Below are 13,670 nucleotides of genomic sequence, written 5' to 3' on the forward strand. Positions count from 1 at the left end.
CATGCTCCCCCGTACCATCCCGCATCGCTAGAACAGAAGTCTGTGGCCAGTGCAGAGGGTCAAAGAGGTAGGACCAGAATTCGTTCATAGGTCTAGATGCTTCAATTTCTTCTGCTTCAGAAGATGCTCTATAACTGTTGTACTGAGGACAGAACTATAATTTTGAAATTATCTTTCTATTAAGATTTAAGCGTCAAATGGATTATTACGATTTGATCTGCCCCATCATGTGAAGCTATATAGAAAAACCTGGCAAATTTATATTTTGTTCAGAAGCAATTGTCCTTCATGTGCAGCTTATTCCTAACTGATAAAGGCAATGGCAGTCCACAGATTTAGAGGAAAATTATGATCTTCAATATTTGCTGATGGAGGAAAAAAAATTTAATGCAATTGAGAAAGAGACGCTTTTTTTTCTGTATCATGCAGTGTGGGGAAACTACTGGGCTGAGATGTTATGGAATCGATATAGTTCACAGCAGAATATGTCTATTTATACCAAAGCATTTCCCACAGAGCAAAGAAGTTGGGTAATGCTTTGATAACAGTAGTCCAGAGAAAGGCTAATTAGTAACTTAGGTTCTCTTTGTTTCAGACATGGCAGAAGGAGCAACTGAGTCTAGATCTAGATTTTAATGTGGTGGAGGACAAAGTCAAATAAGCCAGAAAAGTGAACGGGTGCCAGGGCAAGGGAATGAGGGATGTGGAGCAGAAGTGTGGCGTTAATGCCCGCTCTCAGCTGAAGTCTCTTGCTATAGTTCTCACTCCAGAAAGCAGGTTGATGAGAGGTGTTGTCTCAGTTACGTAACTCACCAAGGTGTTTCCCGTCTGTTAAATGTTCTGTCTTCAAACAGGCCAGGTGACAATCTTCTACCACCACTCATGAAACCAAACAAGTTAATAAATAGTTTATTTTAATAATAGGGCTTTAATAATAAGCTGTTGTGAAGACCCAAGACCTCCTGCAAGATTGTAAAAATGTTGGTTGGAAGGCACCTCTGGAGGCTATCTTTGAGTTGGACCAGCTCAGCACTAGATTATGTCACTCTTGGCTTTGCCTGAGTCTTGAAAAGCCCCAGTGACAGAGATTCCTCCACCGCTCCGGACAACCTGTTCTAGTGCCCAGCTACCCTCTTGCTGATTTTATTTTCTGATGCCCAGTCTGAACTTCCCAAGCCGTAAACTGTAGCAATGGTTCTTTGTTAGACCAGCTGGCAGTAGCAAGAAGAGTTTGGCTCTGTCGCTTTTGTAATAATATTTCCAACAGTTGTAGGCTGATGTTATGTCACTTCCTAGCTTCCTTTTTAGCAGACTGAATAAGTCCAGCTCCTTCAGCCTCTCCTCAATAGACTTCTTGGTAGCCCTCCACTGAACTCTTTCCTTTTCCACCATGTCCCTCTTGATCAGAGGTATCCAAAACTAAACACTATTTCAGGTATAGCCTCACGGGTACCAAGTAGAGATTATCAGGAAATTTCCCTTTACGTGCTGGCCACACTTCTAATGTAGCCCAGTATGTAGCTTCTTTCAGAAGAGCGTGTGGCAGGTTCACATTCAACCCAGTGTGCACTGTAACCCACAGGACTACGACCTAGCCAGCCTGTACCCGTACGTGCCCTGGGGGCAGAACTTCATACTTCTTATAAGGATCATGAGGTCTCTGTCCAATCCTTAAGTTTTTCAGGGTTCTTCTGGGTTGAACCAGCAGCCACTTCCCCTAACTTAGTGTTACCTGCAGATCTGCTGAGAATGAGCTCTGCATTGCAGCCGGGTTGTTAATGAAGGCATTCGATACAGGTGCCAGTATTGACCCCGGGGTGCTTTGCTGATTACCAGCCAAATACTGAGTCATCGACTGCTACCCTTACAGCCAGTTTTCAATTCATCTAAACAGTCTGTTTGTCCAGTCCATGCTTCTGCTGTTTCCAGAGGGGAAGGCTGGGGAAGGTGGTGTCAAAAGCCATATTCAAATTAAGGTATATCACAGCCACCACCCTGCCCTTGCCCACAGAGCCAGTCGTTTTATCACAGCAGGCAATCAGGCAGGTCAAACGTGGTTTGCCTTCCTGGGCTGACTGCTGCTGATTGTGTGCTCCCTGATCTTTCCATTGGCTGAGGTGAAGCTGACTGGCGTGTAGTTTCCCAAGTTCTCCTTCTCGCCTTTTTTAAAGGTGAAGATTGATAGCGGCCTCACACTCAGGCCCACCAGGTCTTCCAGTAGCTTGGGGTGATTCCTGTCCAGCCCAATGAATCTGAATACATCCAGTTTCTCTAACCTGTTGCTCCTCCATTGCTGGCCACCCCATTCCTTCCCCAATTGTGCCCATACAGGCAGGGGTCTGGGAGTTGGCTTTGGCTGTGAAGACAGAGGCAGAAAGAAGGCACTGAGTTCATCAGCTTTTTCATTGACACCTGTTGTCACTAGGGGCCTTGTCGTGGTTTAACCCCAGCCAGCAACTAAGCCCCACGCAGCCGCTCACTCCCCCCTGGTGGGATGGGGGAGAGAATCAGAAGGGTAAAAGCGAGAAAACTCCTGGGTTGAGATAAAGACAGTTTAATAGGGAAAGCAAAAGCCGCGCACTGAAGCAAAGCAAAACAAGGAATTCATTCCCTACTTCCCACCGGCAGGCAGGTGTTCAGCCATCCCCAGGAAAGCAGGGCTCCATCACGCGTAACCGTTACTTGGGAAGACAAACGCCATCACTCCTGAACATCTCCCCTTCCTTCTTCTTCCCCCAGCTTTATGTGCTGAGCATGATGTCATATGGCATGGAATATCCCTTTGGCCAGTTGGGGTCAGCTGTCCCAGCTGTGTCCCCTCTCAACTCCTTGTGCACCCCCAGCCTCCTCGCTGGTGGGGTGGGGTGAGGAGCAGCAAAGGCCTTGACTCTGTGTAAGTCCTGCTCAGCGGTGACTAAAACATCCCTGTGTTATCAACACTGTTTCCAGCACAAATCCAAAACACAGCTACTGTGAAGAAAATTAACTCCGTCCCAGCACAAATCCATACTGGCTACTGTGAAGAAAATTAACTCCGTCCCAGCCAAAACCAGCACAGGTCTCCATCAGCAGAAGCCCATTTTCCTTGAACTTGCTTTTCCAACTAGCATTCTCACAGAATCTGCCTTGTTCCAACCAGTGCCCCTCAGCAGTCTCAGCTCCAGCTGGGCTTCGGTCTTCCTGAGTTTGACGCTAAGTACCTAACACTGCTTTTTTTGTGTGTGTGTGTCTGTCAAGTGGTAGTGGTTTACTTAAGACATTAGCCAAACTAAATAAAATTATTCTAATCTAAACCACATAGGAGATGGTCTTCCTGACTCTTGCACATTTTTGCTCCAGCAGGTCAAGACTCATGAATAAAGATGGGAAAATTGCTCCAACTGCAGAAGCAATTGTCTGCTAGCAGGAAGACATGGAAAAGATGTCTGAAATTACAACCCAGTTAAATGTGGTTAATACAAATATCAATAAAAATGGAATGGAATTCTTCTGGTCTTTAAAGATTTAGAGGAAAGATGCAACTAGACAGTGAAGACCAACAGATCACCCTATAGGAAGGTTTAAGGTTGGTCTGCCACTAGGAAACATTCTTGGAAGAGGATCGTATACTGAATAGTTTGAGTTCTGGACTGGGATGAAGGCTAGTTCAATTGATAAGAGCTTAAATTTAAAAGTAGGGAACAAAGCTGGGAAAGGCTCATTTAATCTGCGTGATGATAATGTAGTGAGAAAGAAATATCAGAGGGTCAGAGGAATGAAAGTGCCAATACTGATAAGAGCACTTGCTGGCTAATACAGAGTGGGAAAGTACTGGCCAAAAATTAGCCTCTTGTGGTGGCCAGTGTGAAGCTATTACATTGGTACAACAAAACAGAGGATCCAGAACAACTGAGTCAGAATGTGAAACTAGCTAGTACAGAGACCTGTGGAGGATTAGCAGTTGTGGCTGGGATATCAGGATGGAAGTATATGCATCATTTAGGAAAGATAAAGAGAAAAATAAAGATGGTAAAATAGTGTTATCCATTAATGATTTCAGAGAAAGAAAAGGGACGGTATGTATAAGATGGATCATGTTTGAGTTAAAATCGTTTAGAGAAGAGTAGAAAAAATACTGTACGGAAGTATCAGAGAGCCTGCAGTACCCAAGAGAGCCTGGGGGCTGGATTTAGACAGGGATGTAGATCTCCATCACGTCATTTAGAAAAGAAAAAAAATATGGAAAAGTTTAAGTCCTCAGACTGGAGGACCTGCCTATTCCTAGATGTGCTAACAGATCGCTATACTGCAGTAACAAGGTATGCAAGACTGCTATGAAAACTTTCTATCATATGGCTAGGAAGAAATATGCAAAATCCTTAAACATTTTTTAACTACAAGTAATTAATTTCCATTATTTTTAACTGATTTGGAATGAAAAGAAATTGTGAAATGGCAGAATTCTCATTGAATAGAAACGCTGGTTTTAGCCATCCTAATTTTTTCCAACTAGTTGGCTTAGTTGCATCTTCAAATTGAGCTTGAAGGCAGAGTAAATAACTTCAGTCATAATTATCGCAAATTAATTTAAAAACAAACTTTGAACATTCTGATATGCAGTAGGGAAAAAAAAAAAAGGAAATTACAAGATACATACTAGACATAATTAGACCTGATTTTCAAAGGGCGGGGGGGAAAACTAAATTGTCAAAGAGCTAGAATTCAGAAAATACACTAAATGACTGCAAAAACAACATTATGCATTTGGTACCATCCTTTACATTATTTCCACAGAGTCTGTCATGCCTATTTTTATTAAACCATTAGCAATTACCAGATCTTTTTATTTTATATTTTGGTCTCTCTTGTGTTGGCTGCAGAGGTTTGTAAACATTTACAAACTGCATTCACTATGTTTGCTTAGTTATAACTCCTATAAAATTCAAATCTAGAGGAAGCAGCATGTTCCGTGAATTGCTAGATTGGCAGGGAGGCAGAAAATTGATCCTTAATTGTACGTGGGGCTGATGTTCAACCTGTGAAATTAAGGTAAGTTAATGTTTGATTAACATCTGATGTTTACTCAAGTTTTGAAATGTATGACAACTATCTAAGTACATCTCTGTGAGACTTCTGTATAGTTGTTATTTTATCTTTTCAGCATATATATTTAAGATTTCTTTGTTGAATGTTTATAAATTATAAACTGAAATAACAGATTTTTCTGTTCAGAGGCGGACCGTGTAATTTGTTGTAGCTGTGCTGAAGTCAGTGGCGCTCAGCCTGAGGATCCATTTCATTCTTGATGAACAAGTTTTGTCAATAGACCCTCCCCTTTTGTGTTAAAACGTTCAGTATAATATTTTATACCGATTGATTTGAGGCTCAGCTCAACTATTTTTCAAGCACTGCTTGCTTCAAAATTATTGATCTCATTTTAATAACCAGGAGATGTTTAGACTGTAAGCATCTACAGGCATAGCCTGATTTATCTTGCTTTGAAGCAACCACAGAATCACTGTGACCAGCATCGCGTTCTTTATATTTGAGTGTGCCAAGTCACACGCATGGTCTGTGGAGGTTAAGGAAGAATGAAAATTGATTGTGAAAGTAAATAAAATCCTCATCTTCTACAATTTCTTTCTCTCTCTTTAAACAAAAGCAATCAGAATTCAACTTCTGTTTTCCTATGCTGGGCAGGTATTAAGTATATTCGCATTAAGTCGCATCTGTGTCTGTTGTAGATTCCTTATAGGTAGTTATGAAAGCAGACCTAAACCACGCTGACTCCTCTCCTCCAGTTACCTTATGGATAGTGCTCAGAAAGGCTGAGGCACCGGACTTACCAGTCATACGTGAAGGGGTGAGCACGGAGCACGCAAATGGTCTCCCTGCGAGTGTGAGGCAGAGTCCTCTGTGCACGTGCAGTGCTAATAAATTTATGTAGTCTCAAGACTGCCTGGCTTCTTGGACCTACCTGGTCTACATGTTCCAGAGGTTTTGTATCCCCATGGTAGTTGTGACTTCCCTTCCCTTCAAGGTGACTTAATTTCTTATACACAGGATGCTACTTTAACCAAAAAAGTAAAAAACTAATTTTCTACTGACTGTCTGCCATTTGATGCAGTATAATTATTATTCAATGATAACTAAACTTAATTAGTTTAATGCTATTTTAGGCATTCAATCAGAGTAGAAATATCTTAGGATTTGATATTCCATAACCTTGAGAACAGCTCATTATCAATCTGATGTAGATATGTTCCTGTCCATGCTTCTATCATATATGAATATAACATAATCTTCCCCTATATGAATAGATGTACTGCTGGGGAAGGAATGTTCCTCTTCCTGGCAAAGTACACTGGTGCAGTTAAACAAAAATACTACAAATAATTGCAAATCCTTCAGGCAAATATCAATCACTTCAGCAGGTGGTGGAGAGAAACGGAGAAATGTTTCTATGGCTGCAGGGCACACATTCTTTCCTCCCTAAGCAAGACTTATCTTCTCCTGCCTCTCCCAGCAAATGCTAAGGCTGTGTCACATCCTGTTAAAGCATGAAAAGCTAACAGAGCTTCTGCCTTTTCTTTGCCTAATACTGCAGTAAAGAACCTTTAGTTTAATCCCAGAATCAAAAGCAATCCAAAACTCATCAAAGTCTAACTTGTTCATATCCCCCAATGATACCTGGCCACAAATTCGCAAAGCAATTTTAATAACACAGCTCTTAAGATCCATGGCTCACAAGGTTTTGAACCTGGAGGAGAAGAGCAGGTATTTGGTGCTAAACAAGGAAGGCCATATTTGCGGGAGAACTGGAGAAATAATATATATCACCCTTTCAACGAAACATTGATGAAAAAATATTCAATTTAAATCAGGTGTGAAATAGGGTTGAGCTGCATTCCACTACTGTTTATCCCATTACCGTGCTCAGTAAAGCAGGGTGTGTAGGCAGGGCTATGTTTGTACATGACTTAAAATGCCTGTGCCGTCAGTAAATAACGAAGGACAAGGTGATGAGAGAGTTCCTCTCTTTCTCTGTTTTCACTTATTTTGTGAAGATTGACCCCATTAGCGTCAACCTGTGCCAAGTCAAATAGCTCCGGCTGAACTTCAAAAGATAACACAAATGTGTGAGGCAAGTGAGAATATGCCCCTAGTTCAAGGCATTCTGGGAGTATAAAAAAATCATATACGGCATAGGATATTGGGGTAGAAGATGTGTGATTTAACAATGTAGGGGTTTTTAATATACATTTTCATGTGGAGGAGAACTAATACACTTTTCACACGCCAAATGACAAATACAAAAGCAATCCATTATGATTCATCCTAAAAATTATTTTAATGTTAGGCTGATACTATTCACTGAATGACACTTCTTAGCTATGTAAGTACACAAAAATAAAGCAGACAGATGTAGTTCAAGCTTTGCCAGGCTGAGCGGCACATTGGTCCTGCTCTTCAATCAAGGGAACTTAAAAAAATAGTTTAATTCCTGCAGATATTCTGCCTGTGGCTTCTTAGTCAGCGAGAGACAAACAGAAATTGAAGCCGTTCACCAGGGCAAATTCAGCTATATTTTATAAAAACATTCATGACTAGAAGGTAGAAGTCCTTTAGAAATACAACCATGACTTCTGATTTCAAAACAGTGGTTTTGAAATAGAGCACCATTTTGCTGTTGACATCTAGCTTCAATCTGACACCATGAACACATTTTATAGAAAGGTTTCAAGCAACTGGGGAAAAAAAAGATTTTCTCAGTTATCATACTGTGTCTCAGCTCATTGACTCGGTGCCCATGAATTTTTTGTGTAAGACTGATCCCTCGTGAGGAAGATTTCTCATCAGTCAATTAGTCCATGAGCATTTCTGCCATGTGCAAACCTAATTTCTCCGTAACTCTCTAAGTACAATTATGATTTATAATCTATTTTAGAGGTGTGCTGGTTTTGTCTGGGATAGAATAAATTTTCTTCACAGTAGCTGGTATGGGGCTGTGTTTTGAATTTGTGCTGAGAACAGTGTTGGTAACACAGGGATGTTTTCGTTACTGCTGAGCAGGGCTTGCACAGAGTCAAGGCCTTTGCTGCTCCTCACCCCACCCCACCAGCGAGGAGGCTGGGGGTGCACAAGGAGTTGAGAGGGGACACAGCCGGGACAGCTGACCCCAACTGACCAAAGGGATATTCCATACCATATGACGTCATGCTCAGCACATAAAGCTGGGGAAAGAAGAAGGAAGGGGGGGATGTTCGGAGTGATGGCGTTTGTCTTCCCAAGTAACCATTACACGTGATGGAGCCCTGCTTTCCTGGGGATGGCTGAACACCTGCCTGCCGGTGGGAAGTAGGGAATGAATTCCTTGTTTTGCTTTGCTTGCGTGCGTGCCTTTTGTTTTCCCTATTAAACCGTCTTTATCTCAGCCCACGAGTTTTCTCACTTTTCCGATTCTCTCCCCCATCCCACCCGGGGGGGGGGTGAGCGAGCGGCTGCGTGGAGTTTAGTTGCCGGCTGGGGTTAAACCATGACAAGGGGAATGCTTAAAGCGGTAAGTTAATATTTCAACAATCAGGAATAACTATAATTAGTTATACCCAGCACCTTTCTTCAGTTTCTGATATATGTGTTAAAACACTCTTTTTAACTTCTTAGTCATGTTCTGTTTTTCTCGGAGGACACGAACTTCCCTGATGAAGAGGAGTACTTCTCTTCAGATGAATTGGTATTGTCTGTAAAAATACTTTGGTGCGAGCACTCAATTTCATTCAGAAGTTATGAGGCACTGGACTTTCAAGAATTTCAGAAAAGGAAGGATGATTGTGAAGTTAAAGCAGACGAATATTGCCTGGGAGAACTGGATTTCCCATCTTTGACACGCAGTATTTGCGTGACGCTTGGCCAATTGCTCTAACTGAAATACCACGGGCAGTCATTCTGTTTGCCTCACTTCTCTGGGTTCTCGACTTGTCGGCTATTGATTCAAAATGGCAAAATAGAGCAGAAACTGCGGACCATCGTACATTTGTTACATTGTAGATTTGGCCAGTTTGCTCAGGGGTCACCGTTGTTTTCCCTCGGAAGCATTCCTAGGGATAGATGGCTTTGGTCGCATAGATACAACCACAAGATATAAAAAACACTGAAAAAAGCAGCCAAGCTTTTCAAAATTAGTTTAAACTTTTGCCAATTTTTATTTTAATGTCTGTTAAGGTGGCAAAATTAGCAGTTCCTCCAGCTTCTTTCTGCCTGCATCCTGAACTGACACTAAGACTTTACCTCTCTGCAGATTTATCTGCAGATTTTCCCAGACTTGGTTGACCAACACCTACTGTAGCTCATGTATGAATATTTGCACAGACCTGATCAAATACAGCACCTGCTGAAACTGTGTGGTAAGAGAGGAAAAATGTTTTCCACAAAAGAAACCCAAAGTGGTGTTGATTTTAACAGTGCACAACACACCATAAAAGAAAGAAAAACGCTTTAAAATGCAACAATCTGGACAAGTATTACCAGAGTTTCATTCACAGAAGGACAAACTGGGCATCAGATGAAGAAAGGAGAATAACCAAAGCATCTGCAGTAAAACACCTTCCCCATCAGAGGGCTCAATGCGACGTGCCTTACAGAGATGAAGTTATGCTTGGGAGAATTCCTGCCTTGCCTTATAATTCATGCCAGAGAGCTGATGATAAGAGGCTGGCCACAGCCCAGCACACACACAGCTTCTCCCTGCCCGTCCCCCTGCCCTCACAGGCAGCGTGGTGGTAATTGGTGTCCTGGTCCTGGGGGTGAGGAGAAACTTCCCCGTCCCGTTCCTCAGCTCCCCAAGGCTGTAGGGCTGTCGGGTTATGTATTCCTTCCCCTGTCCCTCAGAAGTGGAGCCTCACATTGCTCCCGGTGACGTGCCGCCTCTAGGACGGTTTCCTTTAGTGTGATATGAAGGGACAGTAGAGCAAGGTGGGGGTGGAAAGTTGGAGAAGGACATGGTGACATCTCCCACTCTGAGCATGCAGACACTGGCTGTAGTCCCATCACAGCTGGAAAAGCCCCTTTAGCTGCTACGGTCAAGAAAATTATCTTGTTCTGTGAAGTATGGGCAAAATTAAACACTTCATAACTCCCTTTTAAAAAGCTGAAGTTTAAAAAATTCCCCAGAGTTCCTCCATTTGTCATAAAGAAGGATACACAGATACGTCTGAAACTAGCTCCTGACTCCTGGGTGTAAGTGCATACCAAAGCTTTGTAAATTGTAAGTAACCCACTACGTCTGGTGCTTAAAGATCCATAAAGTATTCAAAGTCAAACCTGAGCAAGAACTGTTATGGTCTTGTTTCTCAGGTGCTGGTAGATGCACACTGTATCAAATCCACTATTCCCTGCTTTAAAACAACCTGTTAACCTCTACAATCTAAAAGAATTAACAAACAACTATGGACAACTCCAGATACTTTACCTTCTGTTAGTTCTTCCCTGTGTGTAAAATATGATAATAGTACTACTTCAACTTAGAAGGCTGTTAAAAAGTTGGATTTATTAATGCTTGAAGGAGTTATGAGAGTACCACAGGAAAGCCATCATGGAAATTAATTAACCTGCCTTCAAGGCAGGGTTTGAAGAATGTAGAGTGAATATGACATGAAAGATTCCACTTTACATGATGAAAATGAAGAGAAACATTAAAGAACTATACATTAATTAAACACATCCTTTGCATTGAATGAGGCAGCAGTCTTGCGGAAAAAACATTCCGCAAAGGTAATTTTAAAACTGCCTCATATCACATACTACATACAATACTATAGCGGAGGTTTTTGTCTTTGGAACTTTAATGTTTTCCATATAGTTTCCTTCAGTTTTCTTTAAAATCTTTTTTTCACTGCATGACTCCCAGTTTGAATACTGGTGAGGCTGTGAGCCAGCTATCAGGGGAAATTGCAGTGATAGGAGACTACTTATTTCTCCATGTGACACGCTATGCTTTCGGGCTTCAGGACCGCTTGAGAGCCAGCACTAGTAGGCTCACGTTCCCCAGGGCAGATTCTCCTGTGGTCCTATCCGTCCCTCTCCACCCAACCACCGGCTCCTGCCCGAATACCCTCCCTGCGGATACCCTCACACCCCCTTCTCCAGCTATACTCCTCCATCTTTTCCTGTCCCTTCGTATCCCCCACATCCATTCCCTGCTTTCCTAATTCCCGGTCCTGGAAACTCATCCTCTCTGTTTCCTTTCCCTCAGCACCAAGCCCGTGTAACTTGCACTGAGACCAGCTGTTCTTTCCCATGTATTTGCCAGGCACCATTAGGCTAAAGATTAATTAAGATTACGGGAGAGTCTTCCTTCTTTTTGTTTTGTTGCCAAAGGAGCCCCCGGAAATCAGGAGGCACAGCTACAGTAATACAGGTAGGATTTTTCTTCTGTAACATGAGCAAAACAGTACAATTTCATCTTCAGACAGGTAGAATGATTTTAAGTGGAGCCCCCTGACAGAAATTTAGCCTGAGAAACAGCTGGCATGAAAACGTCAATTGACACTTTTTAACTTTGGCAGAGTTATAAACAACGAAAATTAAGTCTTTCACTGATAAGGCAACATTAGGAATAATTGTTATTATACGCACTAAAAAAACCTAAATCTGTCTAGTTAAACTTTTACTGAGGTGTGTGAACCCAAACAGGAGGACACCACTTGAATGTATAGATGGAAGACAAATGGTTGACCAGCGCCCCGACAGACTAATTTGCACTTAATAAGAAATAGCGATTTACTGGGAGACACATCAGGAATACCAAAGCAAATGCTTTCCAGAAAAAATGAACGGAAAATACTTTCCTCCTTTACTCCCTTATATTGATTATGGTCTGTATTTTCAGCTAAAGAAAGAAGAATATGACAGGAACATAATCGCTAGGCAAAAAGAACAGAACAAGAGGAGAAAGAATGGAAAGTGGGACGATTAAATATGTCTTAAATTTCAATTTTGGTAAACTGGCACTGAAGATGAGGCAGTAAGGTTTTTTAGTGTCTAGCACCAGTTCTGGCGACGTTTCGAGGCAGTGGAGCAGGAGCTGCCCCCAGGCCTGGGGCAGGGGCCCTGTGCATTCCCGTCCCGCTGCAGGGCACCCCCGCGTTGCCGAGATTCAGCAAAAACGGGAAGGTGGGAGCAAAACAAATACGCAAGCTGTGTATTAAACTTCTGGGGGTTTTTCGACCGCTAGCATACAAACGTTTAGGAGAAAAGAAAAGATGACGTTTCTTTATTTCTCCTCTTCTAAAACCGAATACAAAGTGGTCCTGCGGCCGCAGGGCCAGCCCAGCCCGAGGGGCCACCCGCCGGCCTGCAGGTGGGACGGGCCCTGGCCAGCAGCCGCCGGACGAGGGGACACGCTTGCGCCCGTCTCCGGGGCCATCCGTTCCACCCAGGCGGCGCGCGGCTGCAAACAGCGCACGCAACCTCCTGGATGGAAAAATCTGGAAAAAAATGGGAAAAATGGCAGGACCTCCCGGAAAGCCGGAGGGCGCCTTGTTTGGCTCTCCGAGATAAACCGATTAAACGCGCCCGCTCACCGCGGCCGCGCTGCCTCGCCTGACGGAGCGCAGACCCAGGGCGCAAGGTGAGGGGCTGGCGGTGCCGCGGCCGGGAGGGCCGCAGGCAGGGCGGTGGGCCAGGCCTCCCCTGCCGGCGGGACCCCGCTGCCCTGCGGCCAGGCCCGCCCCTCCCCGTCCCGCCGGCCGAGGTGCCGCCATCCCCCGCATCGGGGGCCGGGCGAGGCTCTACCGAGTGACTACCGGCGGGACCCCCCCGCCCTCAGCGCCGCGGGGCGGGGCAGCGGCAGCACCTGGTGGCGCGGGCGCCGCCCCCGCCCAGCGCAGGCGGCAGGGGGTGAGGAGCCGCCGCCGAGCGGCACCACGCTGCCGTCGGCCGCCGTGCTCGGCCCCGCTCCCGCTCCTCCCCGCTCGCCGCGCGGTGTCAGGTGCCGCGGGGCGGGCAGTGCGCCTGTGCGGCGGCCCCTGGGCACCGCGGAGCGGAGCGAAGTCCCGGCGGCGGCAGCAGGACGCGGCGGTGGCCACCGGCCGAGGAAGATGGCGGAGCCGGGGGCTGCGCGCAGCTACCCCCGGGCGACAGGTAGGGGATGAGTCTGCGGCCCCGCAAGGTGGCGGAGGACGGTGGCTCGCCCGCCCGCCTGCTTCCCTCAGCTGCTCCCGGCGCCGTCTTGTCCCTTCCCGCCCCGGGCCGGGGCTGCCGGAGAGTGGCTCTCCCGCCTGCTTGGCAGGTGCTGGCCGGCGCGGCGCTGAGGGGGTGGTGGCGGGAGTGTCCGGCCGCCATCTCGGGCCGGGCCCGGGGCCGCGCCGTGGGGCGCGGAGGGGGGGCGGCCCCGGCGCCGGGGAGCGGAGGGATGAGGCGGGTTATCCTCGGCGGGAGCCGCGGGGGTGCCGGCGCCCGGGGGAGCCGGCGGTTGGCGGCTCCCCGGGGGAGGCAGAGCGGGTCTCGCCCGAGGCCCCCGGCGTGTCCCTTCCCCCGCCGGCCGGTGCCGCCTTTGTGGTGCGGGAGGTGTTGGCCATGAGGTGGCTTTTGTGCGGCGGGTCGGGCTCGCCCGGCAGCCGCGTGTGCCGCCGCGATTTCCCCGACCGCCGGCGGTGCTGCCGGGGAGGGCGGCAGCTTGGTTTTGCCCCGAA

At 45.8% G+C, this 13,670-nt stretch overlaps 2 protein-coding genes across 12 annotated transcripts in view; both read left to right on the forward strand.

Moving 5' to 3' along the window:
• Positions 1–5,615, forward strand: part of EIF1AX (eukaryotic translation initiation factor 1A X-linked) — a 28,230-nt gene extending 22,615 nt beyond the window's left edge. For 7 of the 9 annotated variants that reach the window (XR_012677504.1, XR_012677519.1, XR_012677509.1 and 4 more), the window contains one exon: positions 3,340–5,615. The gene's annotated coding sequence lies outside the window, so the exon portion shown is untranslated. The remainder of the gene's footprint in view (positions 1–3,339) is intronic. The other 2 variants (XR_012677505.1, XR_012677520.1) reach the window with 1 other exon arrangement.
• Positions 5,616–12,891: 7,276 nt separating this feature from the next.
• Positions 12,892–13,670, forward strand: part of MAP7D2 (MAP7 domain containing 2) — an 86,562-nt gene continuing 85,783 nt past the window's right edge. The window contains exon 1 of one of the 3 annotated variants that reach the window (XM_075175117.1): positions 12,892–13,119. In XM_075175117.1, the coding sequence (XP_075031218.1) occupies positions 13,077–13,119 (43 nt within the window). In that variant the 5' untranslated portion in view covers positions 12,892–13,076. The remainder of the gene's footprint in view (positions 13,120–13,670) is intronic. The other 2 variants (XM_075175108.1, XM_075175125.1) reach the window with 2 other exon arrangements.

The sequence above is a fragment of the Calonectris borealis genome, chromosome 1 (genome assembly GCF_964195595.1).
Source record: "Calonectris borealis chromosome 1, bCalBor7.hap1.2, whole genome shotgun sequence".
In the NCBI taxonomy this organism is placed as follows: Eukaryota; Metazoa; Chordata; class Aves; order Procellariiformes; family Procellariidae; genus Calonectris; species Calonectris borealis.